This window comes from Leptonychotes weddellii, chromosome 1 (assembly GCF_054177405.1).
Source record: "Leptonychotes weddellii isolate Sample4059 chromosome 1, ASM5417740v2, whole genome shotgun sequence".
Classification (NCBI taxonomy): domain Eukaryota; kingdom Metazoa; phylum Chordata; class Mammalia; order Carnivora; family Phocidae; genus Leptonychotes; species Leptonychotes weddellii.
Window position 1 is genome coordinate 32434490 of NC_138369.1, and position 23784 is coordinate 32458273.

General features: G+C 41.7%; 1 protein-coding gene across 9 annotated transcripts in view; it reads right to left on the reverse strand.

Annotated features, from left to right (window-relative positions):
• Positions 1–23784, reverse strand: part of FOXP1 (forkhead box P1) — a 167484-nt gene that overhangs the window by 4924 nt on the left and 138776 nt on the right. For 7 of the 9 annotated variants that reach the window (XM_081820691.1, XM_081820709.1, XM_081820683.1 and 4 more), the window contains 6 exons: positions 16123–16324; positions 15939–16018; positions 15233–15334; positions 11495–11616; positions 9844–9913; positions 5363–5529 (listed from right to left, as the gene is read on the reverse strand). In XM_081820691.1, coding sequence (XP_081676817.1) covers positions 5363–5529; positions 9844–9913; positions 11495–11616; positions 15233–15334; positions 15939–16018; positions 16123–16324 — 743 coding nt within the window. The remainder of the gene's footprint in view (positions 1–5362; positions 5530–9843; positions 9914–11494; positions 11617–15232; positions 15335–15938; positions 16019–16122; positions 16325–23784) is intronic. The other 2 variants (XM_081820708.1, XM_081820700.1) reach the window with 1 other exon arrangement.

The window sequence follows — 23784 nt, forward strand, 5'->3', positions numbered from 1 at the left end:
AGGCACTAGCCACGTGTGACCCTTTAAATGAAAACTTAATGCAATTTCAAACGGAGTTTCTCCGTTACAATGGGGCCGCACAGAGATGACAAATTTCTGTCACGGCAGAAGGTTCCTTTGGGCAGAGCTGCTCTAGGGTGACCTCTGGCCCGAAGCAGCCTCTCTTCCCCGGGGTGTGTCTCTCGCCGTCCTGTGCACTCAAGTCACCCTGGGCTCTTGTTAAATAGCCGCGTGGGACTCAGCAGGTCTGGGGTGGGGCCCGAGACTCTGCATCCCTAGCAAGCTCCCAGGCAATGCCTCTGGTCCGAGGAGGACCACACTTTGAGCACCAGATAACAGGCCCCGCAGTGGCTTCCCGGGGAGAGGAATCCGAGTCTTCAAATCATTACGTGAAATAAGAATCTGTAACACAATGGTGGTTTGTGGGGACCACTGAGCGCGGGAGGCTGGGCTAATCATGGCTTGCTGTGTGTTCTGCTTTGCTAGTTAACATGCAGAACCTGGGAAAGAACTCTCCAGAGACCGACCCCAAGCGAGGTTCTATCATTAATCAACTTCAAGCAAACACAGCAAAGAGACACCATGATACATGCTTGAAACTCCAAATTAATGCATATTTTTACAAACTGTCAATAAGGCAAGAAAAGCCCTGCCAGGAAACACAAACGGAGAGGAAAAGGCTCGCCCAACACAACAATATGATAAGAAAGCAGAGCCCCGATCAGAATAATAACGCTGTCAGCTGTAAACAAGGCAAAACAAGAGGGCTGGCTGGTAGCGGCCACCAGGACGCCGCAGCCTGTGACGCGATCTGCCAACTTCCTCATTATGGCCCAGCACACGGTTCACCCAAAGGGGACTGCGGGGGATCACGCGAAACCACTCCGATAACAACTGAGAAATGTTGTTCGTAAATCATATTTACAACTGATCCTTTGCAAATACAAATTACTTTCTGTTGCAAGCCTTTTGATATGGAAAAGAACCATTCAAGTTAAAATGGTCCCATCGCTGGCACTGGCTGCAGAAGGGAGGATTTTTTAATTGACGTTATCAAGTATTAGTAATAAGAGGTGGTACTGGGGATGGCTGATTTCCTAAATAATTGATGTATGCAAACCCCCAAAGGCCACTTGAACCATTTAAAAACAAACAGGAGTGCTTTGGACTGCCCTTGACGAGGTGAACCTTCAGAAAACCAATTGACTCTAAAATTAGCACAGCCCAGAGTGTGTCTGGGGGTAGATGTCAGGAGAAAGAGCTTTTAAAAAATTGTGCCCATCTTCCTCAAACTAGTCGCAAAACGAAATGTCTCGAAGTTGTAGTCCAGTGCATTTTCCTGGTTGTGCTCCATCCTTTTTTCAGTTTTTTCATGGCCCTATTTCTCTGTGTTTCTACAGGAAGACACAGGACTGGCTATGTAACTTGCAGAGCCCCAGTGAAAAGTGAAGATGCGGTTCAAAAATCAGTCAGAATTTCAAAATGGAAACGGCAGAAGCACTGAAACTTCTAACCATGCCTCCGAAGCCAGCCCTGGTAGGAGCCCCTATATTCTTTTGGGAATAATTAAGTGTATTGATGATTATGCCTTTTAAAAAAAATCACCCGTAAGCCCAAAATTAAGGTAGGTTTTTTTGTTTTTGCCTATCCTCTCCTGTGTGGCATCATATTTTTACATAACGTATACATAACAAATATTAGTTTGTCAACTTTTTCAGTTGTAATTTTTATGGGTATATGAGATACCTTGTGTGGACTCTGCAGTCCCTTAATATTGGGCATTTTGTGATTGTCTTTTTTTTCCTTCTTTTGCTCTTTGAATAATACAGCCACCACTTTTATCCATTAATCTTCCTATTTCTGTTGATTTACCTCCTCAGGATAAATTTCTAAGAATGAAATTCTGGGAGCAAAGGCCAAAAACATCTTCATGGTTCTTAAGATTTATTAATAGTATTAATTTCCAAAGGGGCGATATCAATTTAGACTCAACTTCATCAGCCCCAAGTGTTACATTTTAAAAAATATTTTGTTGTTTACCAGGTATCTGGTAAGCTCAGGTTACCTTAAATTGTTCTTCTTGGATTACTGACAGTGGTGAACATTTCTTCCTGTTTGAATTTCATATTTTCACTATTGAGCAGTGCTACTTCATAAATTTACCGCCCCCCTTCTCTGCTGATCACATTTGGCTAGAAATGTATCCATGTGTTACTTAGCCCTGTACTGAAGTTCAAATGTGGTTTCCCTGATCAACATTTTCCTACTTTCACTTCTTTAAACAATCAGAATTATTAATCTTTTCAGGTTTAGAAACCTGAATTTGATGACATGAGATGATATAAGGCTATAGGGGGTGGGAGGATGGAGAAGAAATGGAACATTCTTAATGAAGTTCTTGCTTTATAATTTTCCACTCTGACAAATGTTTTGCTAGGCACAAACAAAAACAAACCAGATACAATGTTCACGTTAGAGAAGGTTTTGTTTTCCCTGGAAAGTTGCAGCTGCACTTGAGTAAGATTATTTACCCTCCCCAAGACCCAGGTTAGGACCCTATCACGCATGCTGGCTCACCCCAGTGCCTAATGCAGAGTGGGTCCCCAACAAATACTAACTGACGAGATCTGTGTGACAACCTGACAACCCAACTGACTTAGACATTAAGGCTTCTTAGAACTCCAGAGAATCGAAATCCAGCTGCATAACATTCCTTGATCCCAGCAGATCCCCCCGAGCGTGGCAAATGCAGTCACACACGCCTGCGGTGCTTCAGAGAATAAAAGAGAATGGATTTCCAAGCACGATACATCTCAGGTAAGATGCAAACTATTTAAGATACGATGCTTCACACACATTCGTGTGTCTCCCAGAAATCGGAACTGCACGATGCACCATCCTGCACGTTGTCCCCTGCCCCACCTTTCCCCCCCAACTCCTACTTCCCCAACGGTTCCCAATGAATAACTGCAAAACCACACATTTCCCTCCTTACATCTGAGTAATTCCTTTGTCTAGCCACTCTGGGAACACGAGAGTTTTTAACTAAAGCTGACTGGTGTTTAGGGGCATTGTGTTCGGAGGGTGTGTGCACAGCATGGAGTATTATGCTTTGTAGCTCCGTTAGCTCCTATCAGGATAAAAGTATAATGCCCCAAAGCCATAATTATGTGGCTACTTTCTAGTGTTTCCGAAGAGAAACAAAATGTGGTAGTCCTGAAGCAGCACAGAAAGGGTGAGAAGGAGGAGCGCTGTTTCAATGCTAGATAGTAGCTGGGCTGCCGAACTAACAAGGTTCTTTAAGCCATGCCATAAAGTTTACGGCTTGATTTATTCCAATAGACTAGAACAGTTAAGAAACAATTTGCATCATAGCAGGGTAATGCATATTGCCCAAGAAGGAAAACTATGTCATTACAGAATTCACTTAATGGAAATACAGGGTCAAAAAGAGTAACAGTCTGTGACACTGAGAGCGGGCACAGGGACTACGCTGTTGACATATAATTATATTTAGCAAACAGTGTAAAGCGGGGAGGTCTGAACAACAGTGCATTTTGACATCTTTACGTCGGGTTTCCTTAACAAAACCAAAACAAACCCAAACAAAAAACAACCGAAACCTTCATTTCGTTACAAACAAAACACAACCGTAACCTTCATTTCGTTAAAAATTATGCTGACTGCTTGCGAAATGTGGTTTCTGGTAACACCGGGGTTAATTCAAAGTTGTTAAACAAATTAACTTTGTGGCTTTATCTTGTACAGCAAAATTAGCGTCATTCTTAACTGTTGCCTGAAGTTTTTATCCAAGTATCTTTCTCTTTTCAGTAATGCTTTGCACTAAATAGTAGGAATAGACATCAGCTAACCCTTGGAGTTCATAAAGATGATGAGAAATAGTCTCTCCCATTGAATAACTTCAGAAATACTTGCTTTAATGAGCATTTCTTGAAGGTGCTTATATACCAATTTATATTTGGTCTGAACTTCCTTAATATCTGAGTAAACACTCCTGTCATGACAATGATTTAAAAATGAACCCGAGTGTGACTACAGTCAAGTCAGAAACACCAGACTGCTTTCAAAAAGATGATACATAGCAGTATCAGTGTCAAAGACAAACACATTCTTAAAATGTTGTGTAGTAAATAAAGAGACTATTCACATAAATTAAAAATGATTATTTCCAATCTTTTAAGATCCTTTTCAAAACACTTTGGGCATGAAACTCAAATGCTAAATGATCAAATTTCAGATTGCCCCCAACCCACTCATTACCCTGACCGAGAGCATTTTTCTTTTCCTTGTCCTTTGATGCCAATTCTTTCTGGCCCTCGTGGCTACAGGTCGTATTTCCATTCCCATCACTCAAATTATCTTAAAATAAGGTGTTGGTCAAGTAATTCAGAAGGAGTGTGTAGACAAGTGGCCTATTCTAGGAACGGCCAGTGCTGCAAACATTGGATTGGTTTCTTCCTTTAAATTGGGCAACGGTGGACCAGATACTTGCTCCAAGGGAGAGACTGTCCCTCTAGAGCATCCCCCACAAATCCAAGCATCTGGAACAATGTGGCTTCTTTTCTCTTTTAAACTTTCCCTGGCAGAGAGGGGGTTGCCCCAGTTGGGGCTCTTCTGCAGCCACGCACCTCCCCCCACACACCCACGGGGGGAGGGAGGGTGTGCGCCGGCTGCCAGGCATCACACCTCTCCTGTCGTTGGACCGGTCCTAGTGCCATTCAACCCATTCACACGCAGCAGGGACAACCATCGCCCATCACTTCATTCGGTTATATGGTGCTCATTAGACTGCCGTCTGCTGCTATAATGCTCCTATTAATTTTCCTTTTGATATTTTAAGAGCAATCTATAAATCATGCCGCCTTTCATTTGTGCCATCATTAACGCCTGGTCATAACACTTCAGCGTTGTGTTTGCGGTTCAGACTATCACACGGCCAAGTAAACAAGCATTCTTTTTCCCCCTGCTAGGTTCGGCGTGCCCGCAAGTTGAACAAACTGACAGAGACACATGCCGATTTTAGGAGGAAAAGGTAATGTGGCTTAAAGGATGGCCTGAGATGCCAAGCAGAGGGAAAAAAAGCAAATGAGTCACCCGTGTTATTGCTCGGAGCACTTGTAGGGCTGCATGAAGCCGATTGCTTTTATGGGAAAGTTAGTAAATGGTCCTTTTACGTGCTAACCAAGCTAAACATTTCCAGAAGCACGAACTTTTACCAAGATTCTAGGAAAGCAGAAATGACAGAAAAGGTATCAAGAGCAGCTTGAGAAGGGCTTGTGTGCACACCGAAGCGGGAGACTGGGACCTGCACGCAGAGACCTTCTGGGTGGACAGTACTCACACGGCTTGCATAGGGGATCTGCCCGGACTGCTGTCACTCTCGTTGCTGTTGGTATGTTCCATTGCCCCGTTCAGTTCTTCCCGTATTGCGCTGGCTAAGTTGCCCAGAGTGGGATTTCCCATCGAAGCGGTAGTGTATAGAGGTATACTATTCTCAGCCATTGAAGCCTGTTAGCAACGAAGAGAAAATATATGAGGACGTAGGGTAAGCCCAGACAGGGAAGCCGTTAATTACGGGTGTAGTCAACAATCTTCTGCTTAGGTTCTTAGTAGGGCTGGCCAATACAAGTTTCTAACGGGGAGAAGGATTTTGCTTTAAAAGGCAGACTTGCGACACATGTCCCATGCTTGGTTTCCAAGAGCTAGCTGGGACCAAAGTGCTGGTGGGGAGGGAGGACTCAATTTAGCCCTGCTGGGTAGAGTCACGTGGTTTAGACAGGGCTATCTAAAATGAGCTTTCTGTCTGATGCCTTCTTTCAGGAGGAACTGAATATTTCCAGATCACAGGGAAATATGATGGAATTTTCATTTCTTTATCCACTTTGATGACTCCAGTATTGGATATTAAAGATTTGATCCAATTATTCTGGCCTCACAGCTCAAACTTATGAGAACTTCCATAAACATTTACCTCTTAGATCCTATAGAAAAGGAAGAGATTATAGAATTGGAGTCCATTTTTATCTGCCACCATTCTGTCGGTTTTAATGATTTCTGAATCTGTTTAGTGTAGTTTGTGTGATGTTACCCCACAGTTATCTCAATCTTTCAGACTCAGACTGGTCAACCTGGAATTTTAGGACTGAAGGAAAAAAAAAAATCTGTCACTCTACATGAGTGCCAGCCCAAAAGAGTGGAAATGGAGAAAAGAGGAAATCCTGAAGTCTGTGGTGGGATACTGTTCACTTCTCATCCTCCTGTGTTTGAATAAAATGACCACCCAGTCTCAAATGCAGACAGTCATTAAATACAGCTTTGGACTAAAGTATCCATATTGTTTCATTGGGTAGAGATTAGGGCCCAGTAACTTTTCATTTTATTGAAGAGGACAGACTTTTAAAAACTGGCAGTGTAATTAGACCAAGATTTATCAAAACTGTCCTCTTGCAGACTACAATATGCCTGGTTTTCCATCCTAATGAGGAGAAAGTACAATCACAAGACAATCTGGCTTGGTGACTTCAATTGGCCAGTCATACAAGCGTCCGAAGTATTCTAGAAATCCTGGCTCTAGAGAGAAAGAAAGAGCCAAAAATGAAGACAGAGCGGGCTGCAGGGAATGTGCCTATGAGGACAACTGCAGCCTCGCTCCCTGGACGGGTCTCCACTTAACACAGCATTGGCCAGCGGACGATTTCAAAGACAGGCTCTGCGCAAGCCCACAGATTTCCCTTCCCTCCACTTCTGGATTTATATAACTGCCTGCTTTTAAAAAGTGGGAAAAAAAAATCCTGTTTTTATTTCCAAATGTGGTGAACTCATTTTGATGAACAGTAAATCTGAACATTCCTTCGCTCTCCTACAGTTTGTTAAATAATTTGCATCAAGTACTTTTTTTCCAACAGATCTCTTATAATCGCAATAAAGCATTTTTTCTTTTTTTGGCAGAGCAAAAAGCAAGAACGGTTGCCAGATTATTTTTTTAATTTTTTTTTTTTTTTTTTGCAAACTGCAGCTGGACAAGCATCTTAACGGCCTTCATTTGAGACAACTCAGTGGTCATGCCTCTCCCAGTCATGGAAGTTCTGCTCTCATGTCACCATGACACAGTCAGAACGTGGCCCAAGTGAGGCCATCTCTACAGCATGGTTTTTTTTTTTTTTTTTTAAGCAGCTTCTCCAGTCAAAAATGGAGAGGTAAAGACAAAACTGAAATGTTTGTAAGAAGGTGTTCTATGGCATAAGATGGTCACCCTTACGGACAGAGCAACCTTCTTAGGATGATGTGTTCTCCTTGGCTCTCGAAGTGTTCTAGGTGAAGGTCGTTAAAACATGGGCTGAGGCCCAACAGCCACGGTGGTGAAAGGCATCCAAAAGGCAAGCACTTCTGTTGATCCCTCGGTGGTGAGAGAGACCAGAAAGAAGGAAAGTGGAAAACCAGCCTGGTCCCTTTAAGAGGAGGATGGTGCCTGATAGGCCACAGAGCCTCTTGCACCTTCTTTGTTGAGTGAGTGATCAAAGCAACCCACCCAAGGCTAGAAACATTAACAAAGTGGGTTTTTTTTTTGTTTTTGTAGTTGATGTCTACGGAGGAGCAGGTGGGGTATGATTTTTATAACGGACTTCATGATATAAATGGTCCTGTGTACAGTATGTGGTTTCCTATCAAACTGGCACCTCTGCCCAAAAAAACAAAACAAAACAACCCCCCCAAAAACTAAAAAACTAAGATGCCTCAGTCCATAAGTACCGCTGCTCCTGGAACACGAACCATGCTAAGATCCTCGGGGGAAAGGCAGTCTATAAATAAGAAGCTTTACGGTTACCCTTAGTTACTTCACTTTTTCAGAGCATAATGCAATCTGTCTCACGTCCAATGTTTTATTTCTGTAGTGGATTCTGCTGTCCTATTTTATATATTGTATATCATGCATTATGTTGCTCTAGTAATCTTTTTAAGATGTTGTTCCACTATTATTTTTACTTGTCTTGAAAAATGGAAATGGGCAATAATGGGAAGGAAAGCCTGCTGGTAGAATCCTGATTTAATTTGCACAGCAGAGAAAGTTACATGATCCAAAGTCCTCGACGAGAGGAAAAAGATCCATTCCTCCAATCATGAATTTATATCAGTTTATTCACCTCACCTCATTATGCACATAAAGTGTTCTTGGAAAACTACAGGCTTGTTTTGGGCTACCCCTGGAAACGAGAAGGGGGAGGTAGGATGCCAAAAACAAATGTTTTCCAGAAGAAACATGAACAGTTTTGTCATGATAAGGCATACTAATTTAAATCAGTCAGTCACATAGTTAAGAGAATCCAGAGGATCACTGCTTTTTTTTCCTTTCCGCCTCATGAATGTAAAATGTGCTTGTCATCTTAATACTCTTCCAGATAGAGCAGCCTTTAAATTCACACTTCACAAGACTCCAGGGAAAATAAGTTACTAATGAATGGTATTTACAGTGGCGGCATCTAAGCGTGCTCTCATTTGCTTTTCTAAAGTTACTGTGTAAACTACAAGTAATTATCAGAAACTCAGAAAGTAGTTCCTCCTATTAAAGTTGGTACAGGCTAAAAATAAATAAATATAATTACTGAAAAGCTAAGTTCAGTGCATTTGCCTCTGCACGGAAACTGCGTTAAAGGTGTATCATCTATTGTTGGGAGCCAGGAGGCTGTGCTGAGTGATCTGGGAAACTGTGTAGGGTGCAGGTTAGGTGCTCAATAAATATTTGTTCTAGGAGTAGTGAGAACCATGTGCCCGTCCTGATCTCCTGCCTCTTCACCCACTCTGTTCCCATAATGTCAAGTAGCTCAACCATTTTTCATTCTCTTCCCTGACCCCTTAAGGAGCGTTTTGAAGACACTCCTGTTTGTCTGTAAATGTTTCTGTGGGTTATGGCCCTTTGGAGGGGCACAAGACATTGTACTATATACCCATTTTGGAGCGATAAAGCCCCCAGCAAGAACCCATGCTGTAAAGGTCTGGGATGGCCTGGGATCATATGTGTACAGAATATGTCTTTTTCAAGGTAGCAAGATTCCCTTGGCCTGTCTTCTAGAACAATCTAGGCAGGGGCAAACTCAAACTGGGACCACTGAGAAATGGGATAAATAAAAGGCTCGGCTGGCTGCCTTGGTAACTTGTATCTGGGTGGTAAACTCACTCCTGCTCAAAACTAGTGTCTTCATCCCCCGGTAATGCTGGTTATGTAATGAGTGCTTGGTTTGTCAGTAGGAAACAAACATTCTGTATGCTGCTTATGTAATCTTGAGCAATCTGCTGGAAACCTAAAGAGTGTTCTTCAACACCCCTCTAGTTTAAACAAAAACAGTTTACTTTTACCAAGTGAACCAAACCTGGATCCCCGCCCCCCCCACCCCGGCAAAGGACTAAAGATGCTAAAACAGACAAAAAGCTCTGCTTTCTCTTTAAACCCGTGAACAATAGAAGGTCATGTGATACAGTGGCCTATCATCCAGCACATTAATAGCTGTGCTAGAGTAATTACACTTGTGGTATTTTTGCCTCAAGTGAAATTCTGAAATAAGAGGATGGAAATTATGATACTGCTGATAAATATTAATAAGTGAACTTTTAATTTTTTTGCCACAATATTCAAAATGCTAAGCATCCCACTAATGCTGAAGCAGCCCGATGTGTTTGCCTCCAGGGAGTACGATGCTTTGTGCACTTAAGAAAAAAGTTTAACGGAATTAAAATTTAATATCTAATTAGAGCGAGGCTAATATATTTTGAAGTGAGCGGGGGAGACATGTGCCTCCGCTGCATATTCGGGACGACCATTAATCTTACCTGTAAAGCTGCATTGAGGGGTGTACAATAGGCGTGGCTGCTCTGCATGTTTTTAATAAGGGAAGGGTTACTGCATAAGAAAAAGATAAAAACTCAAAGTTAAACGCAATCAGCCCCTGAGTTCCGAGCCAAGTTTTATCTTAAGCTTGCTGGTCTCCCTTCCAAATCAGAAATGTCCCCCATTAACAAAACCAAAGGAAAGGTAGGTTTTCGCCACAGCCCCCCCGGCTTTACGGGGCTGGTGTGTGTGGATACCCTGGGGTAGGACTTTGCTCTTCAAGGAAACTGGGTGTAAAATTCGGGCTTCAGTTAGACCAGCCCTGGGCACTCCCCTCCACTGATGCTTTTTTTTTTTTTCTTCCCCTCACACAACATCTTGACCTCTCCGCACATTTTTAGTAGCTGCCGTGAGTCCAACAGGAAGGCAGAAGCTCTGGGGGGTGAGGGGAAGTCAGTCAGTGAGCTGACAGCAGGGTTTCCTGGGAGTTGTTAGCTAGAGAATCGTCTCCATGATATTAACTCCGGAATGACCGTAGGAGGTAAAGGCAGGATGCCTCTTAAAGGAGATCCCCCTCTGAGGCACATTTAGTGCTAAAAGAAGATGGGGAGAAGGGAGGTGACAGGAAAGGGTTGTTCCCAAGGAAGGCAGGGAGGTTGGGCTGAGATCTTTCTTGCAGAGCCAAATCTGGGAGGTTGTAAGAATACTGGATGCTGTGTCCATGAACTAATCCAACGAAGACAAGATACCATTCGAAAAAAATCTCTAGGAAGGAGAGGCTTCCAAGTAGGAAGTCACCCAGATTGATCATTGGCCTTTAAAGGAAGTGTATGTGCTTTACTCTTAAAGGGTCCCCATAAGCTGCTGAATCAAAATATGACCAATATGTGCATTAAAGACGTCAAAAAAGCATTATTCAAGGCACTGGTGTTCCAAAGAGAAACAAGAGAAATACATGTACGAATCACACAATTTAGTTCCATTGCAGAAAAGCCGTGGTACCTGCTACTTGGTGAGATGCAAAACTACATGGGATGAGTCAACCATGCAAAGCCAAAGCAACAGCAGAAAAAACAAAACAAAAGCAAGTAAAGGCTCTTACTGTGTGACAAGCTCGTCAAAGTTTTCATCGGGGCAGTATTTGCGAGGACGGCCTCGTTGAATATGGCGGCCACGTTTAAACTCTTCATCATCAACTGTCCAAAAGGACCCAAACTCATCCTCTACTCTGATAAAGCACTTATGCAGTGAGAGGTTGGTGCGAATGGCACCCTGGGATAGGAGCAGCGGCAAAGGAGATGGAGTGGCAACAAAAGGAGACGGGGTTGGGGGGGGTGGGCAGAACAGACATCCAATACAGGGAACAGGAAAAAGAAAATAAAATGCAATAAGCATAAGCAAATGGTTTGTGAGGGTTAATATGCATTGCCACCTAAAGCTACTAGCGTGGGATGCAACAAAGACCGGCAAGCAGGGCAGGGGGACTGGTGGGTATACAAAACAGGAGGGATGAAATGCTTTTTTGCTTCCCTTAACTGAGACAACGTGAAACCGGTTCGTTGGTCTAACACCGTCTAGCAGCCAAAAGCCTCTACTTGACACTTGTTAGCACAATCCAAGCTAGGCTAAGAAGTTCAAACATGGTGGACGTACCCACTGATCTTTTGTGGCCTTCGTTTTTGGAATTCTACTTCATCCACTGTCCATACTGCCCCTTTAACGTTTTCTACTCGCACAAAACACTTGTGAAGACTAAGATTATGACGCACTGCATTCTGCAGCAAGTATAAAAGAGAGAACATTTACATTTTCTATAAGAAAAGACTCCAAAAACAGCAGTAAATTCAGCCTCACAGTCCACATTTGTCAAACCATCCCCAAAAGCTGTAGCTAACCACCCCCGTGGATGACCTTCTTGAGGTTAAGGATGCCTTTTCCAAATGTAAAAATAAACAAAAAACAAAAAACAAAATTATCAATTAATTATACTCCGGCACTTACATCTAGTCTCTGGTAGTAGAGAACCAGAAGAAATAGTTAATATGCATATAAGCCCAAAATAGGGGTCACAGTAAAAATCTGAAAATATTGTTAATATGACTTCAAAATAAACATGTAGAGCATAAAACTGTCCCCTTTAGACTTATCTCCCATATAAAAGGGTATTTTAAAAAAACATGCAAGATGATAATACTGTTAAATACATTTTGTTCTTGTTCTTTTTTTGAAAGTTTTGGCTTTAATACCTTCTACGCGTTTTGTCAGATTTATCTAAATTGGGTTTTACCACTGAGAGCATCACCTCCTGCAGCTGACTGGATGAGGGAATGCAATGATCCCCAGTACATCGGTATCCATCATCAAGCTATGTCTTACCTTCCCAAATATATACAAACCTTGGCCCTTACTATGGGCAATTACCTTAATTAACAAAAAATGTCAAAGAAACACCTGAGTAGAACTCTCAATGGCAAAAAGATGATACTCCTGCCGCTGATGGTTCCTAAAGACACACATTTCTATCCCCCGCCTCCATGTTTCTTTTTTATGGTTAAATGTCATTTCTAAGATCATTCTTAAACGGAGACCCTGGACATCCATAGTCCACCAAAAAGGAGGATCTCAACTCAAAGGTGAGGAGCCTTAACATCTCCTCTTTGCTTTGATTTTCAGAAAAATCCACGACCCATGCTGGGGTCTGGAACAAACATGGCTTCACTTCTTTAGCCTCCGTGGTTGAACTTGCTGATCGAGACTCCAAATTAGACATGAGGACATTACAAAAAGACCCATGCCATTGACTCAAACCTTTCTTCTTACAGGGCATAAGCAGGTGACTACTGTGGCCTGAACAGCGGATGCATACATCCCATTTCCCATATGCCATGTAGCATATCCTCCACTCCATTCCAATGATGCTGCCATCGCTCAAGCGTGGGGCAACCCACCCCTTGGGCTGCCTGCAAGTATTTCCGCTCTCAAGATACTGAGTGCTGTTTCCACTTTTAGATAATCACCACTGGTGACTCTGAGGAGTCAGACGAGATAGTGCTGATTTTTCTTTTTCGATGTGGAATATTTAAGGAGATAACGAGACATGTTTTATTACATAGCTAAGTTATCCACTACTCGCAAGGAGAATCCACAGGATAAATTCTCAGAGTTTTTGAGCTATGTCAGCATAATTGGGGTAGGTTGAAAACATCCAGATGACCGTGAAAGGACACCCCTGATTCAAACAGGTTGGACAGGTTGGCATAAAAACAAAAGAAAAATCTCTGAAAACGTTTGTCATGTTATATTTATACTTGGTAGGACAAATTTCTTCATGTATAGGTTGTAGTCTGCTCTTTCAATAAGCATTTTCTTTTTTATGCTGTACCAGTGCATGGCACAGGGATGCGAAGGGTCTACTCTTACCTCCTAGAACAATACTTAGGAGGTTAAGATAAATAAACCCAAATTGTCTTTTAAAAAACTACAGACAGATCATGTATATGTATGGAAGACATAGTGGGGAAAGAAATCAACATTTCCCCTCAACCTTATCACTGTCTAATACTTTAGAATAAGCATCGAAACATTTAGAACTGCAGAAGATCTAAAGAAACCATGTCTGCCAGAAGGACTACTATAGATCTGTCTGAAGCGTGTGGCCATGTAAGTAAAGATAGAAAGTCAAACTTAAGTTTTATTTTCCAAGACTGTACATCTAAGCAAAAGCATCCAGAAATCAAAGAGTTGCCCAAAAACGTGAGTAAGCCCTTTTCAGCCATGACTTAAATTGGGCACTTCATCTTTTGTTTAGGATTACAACAGAAATAAGGACACGTAGAGAAAATTATATGTATTTATGAGTCATTTGGTACTTGATCTAGGATTGTTTATATTGATGGCACTTTTTCCTGCAGTTTGCAAAAATGAAAAAGTTAAAGCTGTAGATCTGAGCTTAAATATCATATTCACAGCCAGTAATTATTTTTAAATTTGATCATTTTCTATTTATAAAAGGCAATTTGAAGAAAATGTCTGCTTCATGCTTATAGTTCCTACATTTTGAAAGGCATTCATAGCTAAAGATACTTTGCATTTTATCTCCTAAGGGAGGCTGAGGAGAAGCGGGTAAGGTTTTGAACATAGGTTCCCTTCAGCACCCATGTGTCTTAATGGAAATAAAAAAGGATACTTTGAGCCATAATAGATATTCATGGCTGTGTGAGGTTGATAAATTAATTCTACGGTTATATTCATTTTCTTTTAAAATGCTAATTTATCAAGAACATAAAAGAGGCAATGTATTTTCTGTTTTTGTTTTTTTCCTATCTAAAATTTAAAAAGTAGCAGAGCAAATTTCCTTTGCATCCTATAATAAATCCCTATCATATTTATAATAATGACATGTAAAAATATCCTAAGATATTTGCATTTTACATGGTGTGGAATTTGGGGATTATAAGAATTCTAGATAGGAGAAAAGCATGAAAAAAAAATTGTCAGGTTGGACCTGCTCTCTTCTATAGCAAGAATATTTAAACCAAGAAAGTAAAAGCGGTAAAATCCAAAAATTTGTGAGGGCTTCATTCAATGCAGTGGAAGAAATACTAAAAGAATCTATGAACCCACTGCTGAACTGGAAATGAGGTATATCACGTGATCCTCAAGCCTTGTTAGGGCATCCCATGTGGAGCTGAGGGATTTGATCCATTTTATAGCAAATGGTGTAAATGGTGTTACAGTGAAGTTGGATAATTTCCTTTTCCAGATTTTCTATGAATCTCTGATGGATAGAGTGATGTAAAAAAACAAAAACCCCCCCCCCAAAAGCCCAAAACTAAAACCAAAAACTTAATAATATATGATGCTCCCCTCTGATACTTGCCATACACAGTGCTAGTCCTGAGACCACACAGCTTTCTTTACTAATTATGGTAAGGAGCTTTTTTTTTTTTTTTTTTTAAATCCAACCAATGAAAGTTATGTCAAGTCTGTCTGATCATTTCTCCCGGTTAAAAAAATGTTAGCCCTCCATCTCAGCAAATTCTGGTGGTGGCTGATGACTGAAAAGCATGAGGTTTGTGTAAGTAAGAGGACAACCTCAATATCGGGGCGACAGTGTCATCCATTCCTTTTCCCTACATATTGCAACCGGACAGAAAGGACTTTACTGGCTGGTCCATCCAAAATCTGATGCCAATGTAATGGGAGCCTTCTATCCCGGCATTCTAACCCCAACAGTACTCTTCTCTCAATAAAATACTCCCATAAATCTGACTTTTTGAGTGTATCAAAACAATACACATGTAACTTAAAACACCTGCATTTTTTCAACAACAAACTCTTTTATAAATGGTAAGTAAGACCCAAGCCTAACAGGCCTGCGAGAAAGTTTACCTTCCATGTGGCCGCATTGCGTCGAAAGTAAGCAAACATTCTTGTGAACCAGTTATAGATTTCATTTAGTGTTAGCTGCTTTTCTGGAGATTCGAGAATGGCCTATGAAGCAAAAGTAACAAAAGAAGATAATTTATGACCAAATCAGCAAAATCGTCATTATACAGTTTCTTGAAAATATAAAATAACCAGGATTCAGAGCTAAAGCCCAAGAAAGGTTTCACGAAATGATCTAAGATTAATGGTTGTATTTAACAGTTCAATAGCAAAATTCAAAATGGAGTTATCTAATTGTTTTGAGTTTTTATTTCTGTTTCCGTACAGAAATATTAATTTATTAGTCATTCATAAAGCAGAATCAAAGAGAAATGCAAAACATTTCACTAGCTGATTAAAGCTCAGTAATTATTTAGAGCTCAGATTAATTCTAGGGATCAGAGATTACTGTAGCTTGTGATAATTGACTTGCCATCTTTAAACAGGCTCATTTTCACTGTTGTGTGAAATGAATTTCCTAATAATCACATCGTATTGTAATACTTAATCAAAAGCAATTATGTTATATATTGCAGTTTTAAAAAACCTTATAGAAAAGGTTTTAGCATGCTTGCATACTAAACGGTTTTAAATCTACTTCATCAATATAATATACCCATGTACACATATACCTTTTGATAGAATTTCACATACTGTGTTATTTACTTACCTGCCTAATTAAAGATGCATATGTAAATGGTGGTCTAACTTCTGCGTTCTTATAAAATTCTTGGTTCTGCGCAATATCTGCTAAATAAGAATCATTGTCCTATTAATTATCACTTTTTAAAAAGAGGCTGGTCTACAAGAATTGCATATTACAGTTCTACATGAGGCGAAAATGGAGTATTTACCTGAAGAAATGGGCACGTTGTATTTGTCTGAGTACCGCCTGCGGATGGGTCCCACCGTATGCATGCTGGTGGTGGTGATGACGGAGGGGCCTTGGGTGACAGGAGTGATGGGGGCGGTTGGGGTCGTCGGAGTGTGAGGTAAGCTCTGTGGAGAAGCCTCAGATGCAGACTTGGAGAGTGTGACACTTGATACCAGATTCAGCTGTGAGGAAAAGAAGAATTCTTAGAAGAGCTTCAGACAAAACAGGGAGCAAGCAGGCATCTGAAATCCAGAACACCACAGGGGACGCCTGGCTAGCTTTACTTCTCTAAGTAGATGCTTCTAATCAACTGAAATGTGAGGCGAGTTCCCATGTAAAAACCGTTCACAAGTGGTTAGTTTAAAAATCTCTCTGGCCATGTTCTCCTGACCCCTTGGTGACACAGGTGTTTTCCAAAGACGGTGAAAAATGAGTGTGTGCAGAAAGGGGTGACCTAGCCCAGTGAAGTTTGACAAGTTCTGGGTCAAAACATTTCTTGAGTCATGGCTTTGAACCCTCTTGAGCAGCCTACTGTGCTTGGCAAACCTCCCGGAGCGGGTGGAGTCCTGGTAGGGCCAGTGAACACCAACGTTCTAGAAGCCACCAGCTGGGATACGTTGGTCTAGACCTGAGCTCTCCAACAGCACTTTCTGCAATGTGCCAGCACCAGTGTGGAACTGTTTTTACTTTTTATCAAAATTAAACTTTTGTTTAAATAGCCACATGTAGCCAGTGGCAACCACACTGGCCAGCACGGGGACAGGCCACTTAACTCCATGATGAACCTTCACCGATGGGAGCCACCACAAGGATGTTTGGCCTGTGGCTCCAATTAAAAAGAGTGGCACTGGGGCACCTGAGCGGCTCAGTCGGTTGACTGTCCAACTCTTGATTTTGGATCAGGTCATGATCTCCGGATGGTGGAATCGAGCCCCACGCTGGGCTCTGTGCTCAGCGCAGGGTCTGCTGGAGATTCTCTCTCTTCCTCTGCCCCCACCACTCTCTCTCAAATAAATCAATCAATCTTAAAAAAAAAAAAGAGTGGCATTGATCCAGTAAGACATCATTCAGTTATATCAGTTGGCAAAGACTAATCTTTGAAAGCTTTATGTATAATTTTCATTAAACTCTATCAAATAGAGGACTGGAATCTATTAAAAAAGATGACATACGAAACATCGGGAACTCTAAAAATTTTTTTTCTTTGAGTTTCAAATGCTCAGTAATATAATGGAATCTAGAGCATCAACTGAGGAAATGAGTATTATTTATTTGAAGTCGTACAAAGGAAAATGAAGGAGTACCGTTTCCTTCCTTCCATTAGCCTTCACCTCGAAGTGCTTCTCTTATTAATAATAAAAAAAAAAAAATGGGCTCGTCCCCCTTACCCTGAGTTTGTTCTTCCAGAAATACTATGTCTAGCTATACTGCAGAACTTGGCCTTTTTCAACATATTACAGTTTACACAGAATTGATATCTCAGATACTTAGAGCCGGCCCCAAATCCAAGAAACTTAATGCAAAGTAGGCTTACTTGTAACATTTTCTCAAACCAGATTTCAAATCATTTAACAAAATAAGTACTTCATTATGGCAGTAGCCCTATGGACAAGGCATTATTTGTGGGAGGTATTAAAAATGAGATTCCTCTGGGATCATAACACATTAAAGTTCCAATTTGTTGAGAAGATTCACCTCTACTCACACTCCAGTAATGAAAAAGGCCATGAGAATGCCTCTCATATGTTTAGGGTAGTTCCACTAAAAAAAAATAAATAAATAAAAACCAGGAATTTGAAGAAAAGAAGGATCAAATATTGTTGGGTAAATATTCAGGGAAAAAATGTAAATATGGTGCTGGAAAGGGTATGGTGGGTAGCAAGCCTGTAGTTGTGCTTTCCTCTTTTTTTTTAACTGGATGCTTAACAGTTTTTATTTCTTAAATATAAATATTCCTTTAACATACTTTTTAAAAAATATTATGTTAATCACCAAACATCATTAGTTTTTGATGTAGCGTTCCATGATTCATTGTTTGCATATAACACCCAGTGCTCCATTCAGTACGTTCCCTCTTTAATACCCATCACCAGGCTAACCCCCCCCCCCCACTCCCCTTCCCTCTAGAACCCTCAGTTTGTTTCTCAGAGTCCACAGTCTCTCATGGTTCATCTCCCCCTCCGATTTCCCCCCTTCATTTTTCCCTTCCTACTATCTTTTTTTTTTTTTTTTGCTTTCCTTTTTAATTCCCCTGGTGAAATGCTGACTCAGCTAATGCCAGACCCCTCCCCCAACCCCCATGCCCTAGAAGAGCAAGCTATGGAGAGGACACTGCTCTTACAACCCCCACCCCCCACCCAGCAAACTGGGCCAATGCTGTGAGTTGCTTTCTTTTTTATTAGTGCTGGAAACCTGCCTTCCTGACACGTATTTGCGGACTAAGTGCTTACAGTTCAGAGTAGCAGCCTTGGGATGGAGCAGAATTGAGAAGCACGGGGGAAGGTTGGGGCTGACCTCCTCTGTGCCTTGGGCCTTAATCACTGACCAAGTGCAGCAACCAGTCTGTATAAGCATCAGCCCAAGCAACGGGTCAAGGAAATTAGTGCAGCAAAGGCTACTGCTCATAAATACACAGCTTTTAAAATTCAGACGCTGCTAGTCCTAAGAATATCCGAACACTCTGGAAAGTCATGGATACCATTTGTATAAACCGTGTTGTAAACCACCTGCCACTGCGTGATTTCACTTCATTCTCATACCATCACTAATAAGTGAGATGTCACTGCTCACGTTTTACAGATGAGCAAACCGAGGCCAAAGATCGATGAAATGACTTGCCTATATCCACAACCAGTCAAACACACACTCGCGATTCTAGGCTCTCTGTATAAGCATCTTATGCCCAGTTAATGGGAAAAATAAACACTAGACAGTTTCATTTTTCTGTATGCTCATTTTTGGAAAGGATTCAGTGAATAGCTTTAGTCCCTGCTTATAAATGAACAAATATAAGGCATTTGAAACTGAAATGACAAAAACAGGGACAGAACATTCATTCGCTGCCCCTGAAGAGCTTACCATCAAAAACAGACACCGGTCCAAGGACAGCGTGCGTTAACCACCACTAAGCAATTCTGAGGACTAACTCTACTTTTTGGCTTTTCTTTTCCGCTTAAGGAGAGTACCCTAAACACCATAACTTTCTTAAACACTTAACGAGAATTATAAATAGAACGGCCTCAAGGAATATGCCGGCTGCTCATTTTGTGAGGAAGGGCACCAAGTGTACGGGACTCTAAAAAATCAAAACTCATGTAAACATTCAGCAAGTACAAATCCATCTTGCGGTGCTCACACAGGAGAACAGACACGTCACGTGGTACTGTGTCATAAAATGTGAAAAGAATGGGACATCTGTAGCTTTTACCCAAGGTCTTAACACCTGGACTGTCTGTACCGAAAAAGCAACAGTGAAAAATAAAATCCCTCCAGGTTAGCACAACCCACAAAGAAATACACGGTAGAATTTTCTGGAGGCTTTTGAACATAGGTAGCAAATGGAAATAAACACAAAGCCAGAAGAGAGCAGAGAGGGGGCTTACCAGGCTTCACAAGTGACACCGTGATTCACACCCACTGCTGGGCTGTCTCTAATAAGCCACAGAGGAAGCAGCCAATCTCAGCTAATTACCAGATAAAAATGTATTGTAAGGGTTCTAATTAGGAGACGCGGATGGAGGTGATCTAATGATTAAATGCTGCATTCGAGTGACCCCACCATCAATGTGCAGTGGTGCAAGATGTCACTGGAATATTTTGTAGAAACAGTAATTTTACTTCGAGGAGGGGAGGCAGTAATATTTGTAATGATGGCTGTGAGGTAAACTAATTAAAAGACAGTTCCTACAGGAAGAGGGTGGCTGAGAGCAGCTGTGGCCATTCCACAACCAAGTGCCAAGTCTCAATAGAGGAACGGCAGTCAAGTGGAAAATTTCTGCCTGACCTCTGCCCTTGCTATTAATTTGCAGGAAAACTAATGACACATATACATATTCCCACAAAATTGTTCTAATTGCTAATTTGCCAAAGGAGCCCAGATTCCAAATTAAACATGACTGTAGTCTGTGAGGGAAGGGAGAACAAAAAGCTGTAAACTCCAAACAGAGGGTGCTTCGCCTCGCAAAATCATTTGAAGACTGAACCAACAAGTTAATGAAATGTCAACCTTGTCAACTGCTATAGAAGTTTGTTAACTTTCAAACTTTTGTTTGATGATCACATGCTTGTCTTGAGGAGAAACCATTTTCGGGGAGGAAGGTCACGAGGGAGAGATAAGATGGAGCATGGGGAAGGATTCAAAACAGGCTCTGTGTTCAAACCAAACCTGCTCTTTTAATTAAGGTCTCTGAAAACAGTGGACTCCCCCCACCACCCCCCAAAAAAAAGAGAAAGAAAAAAATTTAATTACAGACTTAGAACAGCAAATCAGGACTGGTGTGGGTTTTGCTGTAATCTTGAAAGATTCATCTTAATTGTAAACTATTAAATCTTAATATAATCATCAATTAGAAATGAAAGCATATGCGCTTCGTGTTTCTGATCATAGTTAAGGTTTTAAAAGATAATTTTTTTTTTTTTTTCCCCGGGGCATGGAGCAGGAAGGGATTGGACTGGGAGGGTTTCTTTTCCTATTTTTCTTATTGTGTCTATTTTCTATTTAAAAAGAAGTTGCTATGTTTGGAAAAGTTAGTAACTCTGATATTTTCTACATGGCAAGTTTCCGTCATGTGATGATTTCAGCAAAGATAATCGCTTTGAGGGTCTGGCTAGAAGTTAAATTCTTCTGTCACTTAAGATCCGCTGTAGGGTTTTTTCTTTTTTAAAATCTCCGTGTGCTCTTAACCACCGTCTTTCCCCCAGCTCACTTCCAGAAGGGCTGTCCTGGGAATCGTACCCATCCCAATGACTGGGACTCTGTCAGCTGCCTGATCTTCTGCTGAGCCCTTTTCTAAAAGATTAATCTCTAGTTTTTAAACAGTAACCTCCTCTCTTCTTTTAAAGATGATGAGTCACTCACATTTTTAAAAAATAAACAAAGCGCTGATGTAAACCCCGGACAGAAACAGACTTGTCGTAAGTATTCCCATAAGAACTCATTTTTATTTTTGTTTGTGCTCTTGCCTCATAAGAAAACAGATTCTGAGAACAAAAGACAAACCTGAAACCCAAACACAGGGGCACCTAGAGGCTTAGTAGGGACTTTGAGGCTCACAGAACTCGTTTTTCTGCTCTTGGTGTAACTGCCCTGAGCGGGCTCCAGGCCTGCTTGAACGGCACACTGCTTCTAGACACGAATCACTGGCATTCAGAGACGGCCAGCCTTTCTGAGGCCTGAGGGACATCCGTGGGGAGGCTGGGCTGGGGCAGGGGGAGGCTCTGGTTCCGTGCTCCTTGAGCCTGGCCTTGCGACTGCACTGGGCCAGGCGCTGGCATAGGGCAGTGACTGAGAAAGTGGCGGTACAGGGGAGGGGGGTATGTGTGCGGGGGCGGGGGGGAAGGGGAGGGTAGGGCCTCATGAGAAACAGTACAGAAAAACAGCTTGTGTGTGTTGTGCTAGAGAATCTTTTATGACTGCCTGATACTGTTTCTCTAGGCCTAAAGCAAGGCTGCAAGCAGCCCAAAGGATCAGCCATTGCTTTAAGAGTTAAAAGACCCCTTTTACGGAGGAGGGATACTTTGTTTTTATAGCAGCTAAAAACTATTTCAAAACAGTCCTAATTGCTATGGTTGGAGGAAAAGAGAATGCGTAAAAAGGAAAATGTAATATTGCATTTTGCTTCAAATATCCAAGTTCCTGTAAGCGTTTTAGAACATTTTCATAAAGAAGGATACACTACCTACGCTATAATTACGTGCCCACCAAATATGAAGGAATGTGGTTTTTCCAGGATCAGGAGAGGTTTCTAGTGTGCAGGAATACCCCGGAGCCAGGCGTACCTCTCCTGTCCTCCGGGCTTATAAAATATGATTTACGGGATTTTCCTGACATTATGATAGGGAAGTCTTCTTAAAAAATCCTTAACATCTTAATAGAGTCATAACACAGACATGCTTCTTTTTGTTGTTATTGTTTTGTCCTCCGAGTTACGCTTCCCTCCAAGGAGACAGCTTGGCAAATTCTCCACAGAGCGAGTGTGGAGACACGAACCCCCAAGCAATACACTTTGTTTACTTTGAGAATGTTACCGAGTTTGCAACAAAAGACTATCCATCAGTCTCATTAGGAAAGTTTACTCTTTGTCTTTTTTTTTTTTTTTTTTGCTTCTCTTCCCATGGAAAAGAGAAGGATCTTTTAAAACTCAAAATAGAGCAAATCTGGCCATTCTCAACATATGTCAGGAAAGGCTTTTCCCACTGTGCATACCCAAGGGCTAGAATATATAGCCGCTCCGGGAAACTTTGACACATCCTTTTCCATGCAGGGCCCAGGCTTCAGAAAATTAAAAGCTTACAAATAAAATAAATTCAAAAACGGAAAGCCTATTTTATCTGATGCTGGCTGGTCCTTTGCTTCCTCCACACTGGTCCTCTCCCCATTGCCTTCCTCAGAGACACACGGACGCAAGCACCTCCTCTGAACCCAAGGAGAGATCCACAGATCTGACTCCTTTCCATTTCTTCCTGTTCCTCTCACACACCACGTTGCCTGGAATGCCCGCTGTAGAGCGCTGCTCGACGGCACAGCACGATTCATGCAGTGAGTGTGTGCAGTTGTGCGTCTGTCCCTCAAGACTCCGGCACCTCAGTGGCAGGGATGGGGCTCTCTTGATTTACTGCTCCGTGTTTTTAGTAGCATGCTTAATAAATAACTTGCTGATCAAGTACCTTGACTCGAAACGCAGGAATTCCCTGTCCAAAAATACCGTGCCCCGTGAGTCCTGGGTGTAATTACGAAAGGAAAGGTTTTCTTCGGTGTGAAGACTTTGATGGCAAGCGGGGAGAGGTGCTGTTGGAGGTGTCCGAAGAATAGGAGGGCTTCCCTATGCACGTCCCAGTGTGGGATGAGCTGACAGCTACGTCTAAAAACTCAGGACTGTCCTGAGATGAGCATATCCTCCAACGACCCACTTGGGAAGACGAGTTCCACAACGGGGCCCAGGGAGTATGTGTATGAACTGATGTAAGAACAGTCCAAGAAGGTTTTGGTAGTTTCTCTGATGCAAAGAAAGAGGGACTGGTTGGATGACTGGATACAACAAATGACACTTACCACCCAAATGGCATTTAGTGAAAAGCAACGTTTACAGCAAAGCATTCTATCACTTAGTGACTAAGAATTTTAAAATAAACACAAAGTTCCTTTTAAACAGAAATGGAAAAAAGAAAAAAAACTTCATCAACTTACTGGCAAGGCTGTAACATGAAAGTCCCCATCTATGGTTAGATTTGAATCCTGGTGACTGCTTATTTCAAATCAACGATTCTAGAAGGACACACTGTGCATTCTACTGTTTATGATGGAATAAATTAATAACAGGCAAAACAGGAATCGTTTGCACCTTAGAAATGAACATCAGATGGCTCGGTATCCCTAAAGTTGAATCAAGGGTCTGCTCAATGCGTATGCCTTTTTTCCTCCCCT